This window comes from Stylophora pistillata, chromosome 2 (assembly GCF_964205215.1).
Source record: "Stylophora pistillata chromosome 2, jaStyPist1.2, whole genome shotgun sequence".
NCBI classification, from domain to species: Eukaryota; Metazoa; Cnidaria; class Anthozoa; order Scleractinia; family Pocilloporidae; genus Stylophora; species Stylophora pistillata.
In genome coordinates this window covers 35,536,345-35,540,821 of record NC_142520.1, presented here as the reverse complement: position 1 = coordinate 35,540,821, position 4,477 = coordinate 35,536,345, and the positions used below count along the sequence as shown (strand labels likewise).

Genomic DNA, 4,477 nt, shown 5'->3' with positions numbered 1-4,477 from the left:
CACAGTAAAGCCAGTATGGGTAGAAAAAGTAGGGTCTTTGTTAAGCGTCTGCTTTACGACGCTCTGTTTTGCTGTTGTGAGGCAACACTTTCGTGTTGAAACTTTCTACAGACTTCTATGTTACAGACACACGATGATTGTAAGACTTAACATTACAGGAACAGTGACATATAAAGCAGATTTAAATAGACTAAAAAGGACAGCAAGATTTATACTGCGCCCAGAAAGACAGCGGAGGTCTAAAGTACGAAAATGGTGATACGGTATACTTGTAAATAGTGATGCTAGCTTTACTAGGCTCTATGCCGGATACGGTCTAATTTAACTCTTTAGCATGCAGTTGACAGGAACTTCATAACACTTCTCCATCCGATCCATAAAAAATTAGCTGACCTTGGCTTGAATGAAAGTCAGTGTTTTGATAAAGAGAAACTCGTTTTCCCATTCTCCACTTCAGTTGAAATAATTGATTGCCTATCAGCACGATTCATTCTGCTAATTTTAGCTGTGTCGTCCATAGACCTGACATCTATCTCATTGCACATGGAGACAAGAAATGTCAACATGGCCATCGGGTTTATCAAAGTGTCGTTTTTACTTTAAACGGAGAGTTATTTCTTATTAATATTTGAGCTGAATTTAAATTTAATTTCGGAAGAAAACATTCGTGATGAGAATTTGTTTTATTTTAAAATTTTCCTTGATATAAAAACCTGTGATCGGTATCATTATAATAAAGAGAAAATTACTTGTTTAAACTATATTCAAAAGAAAAACAAATACTGATAGGAAACTAACTTTGGTTCCGAGGCGGCGATAGCTGAACACTCGTCTTCATTCTGTTTCACTTTTCTTTACATAATGTAGGCGGCCAGAGCCTAGAGTGATTAAGAAAACCACTATGTCTGAGCAATAATTTTAGGGCTACAATTATTATAATGATGAAGAGTTTAAATCGTATGTGACACGACAAGATATTATACAGTGTTTGATAAATAAAATAGCATATTTTCATCCCTGCATATTATTCAGACTTAAATTGTGTGTACCACCGGGGTAAAGTATCTCTACACGAAAACGTTCTACTTTAGCAAAACCATGAGAAACAAATAGAAAACTGTCCTATTCTCTAACAATACTCCATATTTATGGCTCTTCTCCGAATCAAGATAAAGTAATTGAATAGAAGTAAAGTTTTGCAGCCATCATGTTGACTAAACCTCTGCATTCTAAAATTTTAAGTGTTTGAAAACTTGTACTTCTCAGTATCAACGCCAATGGTCCTCTTGTCTCAACTAATTAAAACTGAGTTTCTATATGACCTTGTTCAATCTCTTCTTGCAGGCGACTAGGATTGGTTTTTATATTTCGTAGCTCTATCTCCTGCGTTTTCAGTGCAGCCGATTTGTTTCTTCTTTCGATTTGTCCCATCTTCATTGCTGATCGCAAATAAAGCGCCTCCTGAGATTCAGTAGTTCTTAATAGGCTACAAAGAGTTTTATTCAACGCTTGCTGAAACTCAGGAATTCGCAATGCATACACAACTGGATTGACAAAAAAGTTTGAATACTTTAAAATGTTCACCATGAAATAAAAATTCCATGGTATTGTTGTCTTTGTTAGATATTTTAAAACGTTCATGATAGGTAAGGGAAGCCAACATAGTAAAGCTAGCACGGATACAAAAAGTAAAGTCTTTGTTAAGCGTTTCCTTCGCAGAGCTCTGTTTTGATGCTGTGAGGTAACTCTTTGGTGTTGAAGAATTCTCCAGATTCCGATGTTGCAGACACACATGGTGATCGTTAGACTTAACAAGACGGGGATATAAACGTATAAAGCAGATTCACTTGAAATAAAAAACGTCAACAAAGTTAGTATTGTGGACAGAGAGACAGCAAGTATCCAAAGTATAAAAATGGCGATGCGGTATGTTCTGGTGGATAATGATCGGTGTTTAAACGGCCAATATACGGCATGGAATCTCTCACAGGACATAAAGGCTGCAGATAGATACGAGCCGAGCACAAACAAGGTATCAAAACCTGCGAAGAATATTTGGAAGGCCAGATGATCATATTTTGCTGTCCAAAGTTGAAATAACTCTCCGACTAAGTAAATGTAAGAGGGCAAGGCAAAGGCTCCCAGCATCAAATCAGCAAACGCCATGTTAATAACGAGGAAGAAACCTTTCTTACGAGGTGCTTTGCTAACTGCGAAGAGAACGAGAGTGAGCAAGTTTCCTGCAGTGATAAAGACAGATGATAATATGAAGGCACTGCACAATGCGATGCCTCCTGCCTTAGAAGGAATACATGTTGCAAATTCGGACACATTCCTCAGACTTTCGTTCACTACCGACGTGTAAGTCATTGTAAACTTGTAAACGAAGGATTTAGGAAGGACAGTTTTATCGTGAAAGATGCGGTGTTACCGAGGAGAGGAACTCAACCATTCTGCAACAACCCGAAGTAAGAACAGCTGAAAAGTTGTTTATATGCCATGTTAATTTTAGTCAACGTAATTAAAGTAGACAATACATTTCGAACTAATAATTTACTACGTAGTACTCTTCATGCCACAAAACCATCCGTTCGTCAAAAAGCATGACAATTATTCATGTATTTTTTTACTAAATAATCTTCAACGGAATTTTACAACGCGACGCGCTGAATTATAAGCTGATGACAAATGTAATATCGAGTGACGTAGTTCGCGTCCGAACTAAATGTTGCAATGTATATCGACCTGTATGTTATCTAAAATATTTTGTATCCTTTTTAGATGAGGTTCTACTTGTTACATGCCGAAAATTCAAAAGAAAACAAATTATGCATAAAAGTCCGCGTTGTGAAAATGTTCTAGTGGATGACATAAAATGACAGACTCCAGATCACTTGTTTTACTCTCGAATTACAAGTGCACGCGTGCGAATCCTTGTTTTTTTTCGCCTTTGAGACAAACCTGTAGATGTACATTTGTAGATGCAAGTAATATATATTGCGATCAAACATGATTTTAAAGCGACGCAGTAAATAACTTTCTATGGAATTTTACAATGCGACACGCTGAAATATCGGCTGATGACAAATGTAATATCGAGCGACGCAGTTCGCGTCCGAACTAAATGTTTCAATTTATATCGACCAGTATGTTATCTAAAATGTTTTGTATGCTTTTTAGGTGTGGTTCTACTCGTTACAAGCCGAAAAGTCACAAGAAAAACAAGGCATGCATAAGTATACTCTTGAATCAAAAGTGCAAGACTTTTGATATATATTGGGCTTTATATATTTTGAGGTCTGACCATCGCATTTGTCCTTGTTTCAAGGCAAAATGTCAGAAATCAATGAATGAAATATACGTAGTATTTCATCTCTTTTGCGAACCGGAAGAAGCAAGGGAGGGTGAGGATGGTAAAGAAGAAGAAGTAGAGAGTGTCGAAGAGGGATAAGAACAAGCAGAAGATCCAGATTGGATTGAAGGAGAGGAATGAGAGGTTAGTGAGAGTGAGAGCCAAGGTGAAATGGAGAGTGAAGTCACTGACGATGGTGTTTCTATCCAGTGCCTTCCACATCCCATTCCGCAGGTAAGTTCTACAACCCTGTAAGGTCACGTCGTTCTCTTAGGGATAAAAGGGTACCTCCCGGCCGATGTGCTGGTGGTGTTCGAGGTGCTACAGCTGGTGCTTCAGTAGCTCCAGGTTATGTCAGAGGTCGAGGTCGTGGTCGTTGAGCCACAACACACGCACCCCTATCCTCAGTGGATACCTATAAATCATATGATGATGAGGACGAGAGAAATTCTTCTCATCAGTTTCCACCCCCCCCCCCCACCCCTCCTTCGTACCTGCACGTCCTCCTGGGATACAATTTCAACAGCCTTTCCTTAGGGGTAAGATGACTACTGTGCTTGAGTTTTTTAAACTATTTTTTACTGATGAACTGGTGAATAGTGTTGTTGAGCATACCAACAGCTATGCTGTTCAACACATCACTGAAGGTTCCCACGAGAGTTACGCTCAAGCGGATGGATCTGGGAAAGACACAACACCGGAGGAGACATACAAGTTGATAGCCCTTCTGATCTACTATGGTTTAGTGAAAGTAGGTATGAGTGTGGAGAAATAATGGAGTACCAAGACCCTCGACCATGGTCTTTAGGCAAGATCCATCCTGTCCACAACACGATTTCAAGGGCTCATGGCCTTTTTGCATGTTGTAGATCCTGCAGCTGAGAACCCCGTTTATACGTTGCGTAAAGTAGAGTCCTTCGATAACTATTTTAAATCTAGATGTGTTCTATCGTAGCTTAAATAACAGATGGCCATTGAGGAGCGTATGGTGAAGTCACGTCACCGGTCTGGCATCAAGCAGTACATAATGGAAAAACCAAGTAAGTTGTGAATAAAACCGTGGGTACTTGTTGATAGTTCTAGGGGTTATACCATAGACTTCAACATTTATATTGGGTAAGACGC

At 39.0% G+C, this 4,477-nt stretch overlaps 1 protein-coding gene across 1 annotated transcript; it reads right to left on the bottom strand.

Moving 5' to 3' along the window:
- Positions 1–670: 670 nt before the first annotated feature.
- Positions 671–2,448, bottom strand: LOC148739281 (adenosine receptor A3-like). Its single transcript, XM_088749830.1, has one exon. The coding sequence runs from the start codon at positions 2,368–2,370 to the stop codon at positions 1,300–1,302; it is 1,071 nt and encodes a 356-aa protein (XP_088605956.1). The 5' UTR covers positions 2,371–2,448; the 3' UTR covers positions 671–1,299.
- Positions 2,449–4,477: the final 2,029 nt, after the last annotated feature.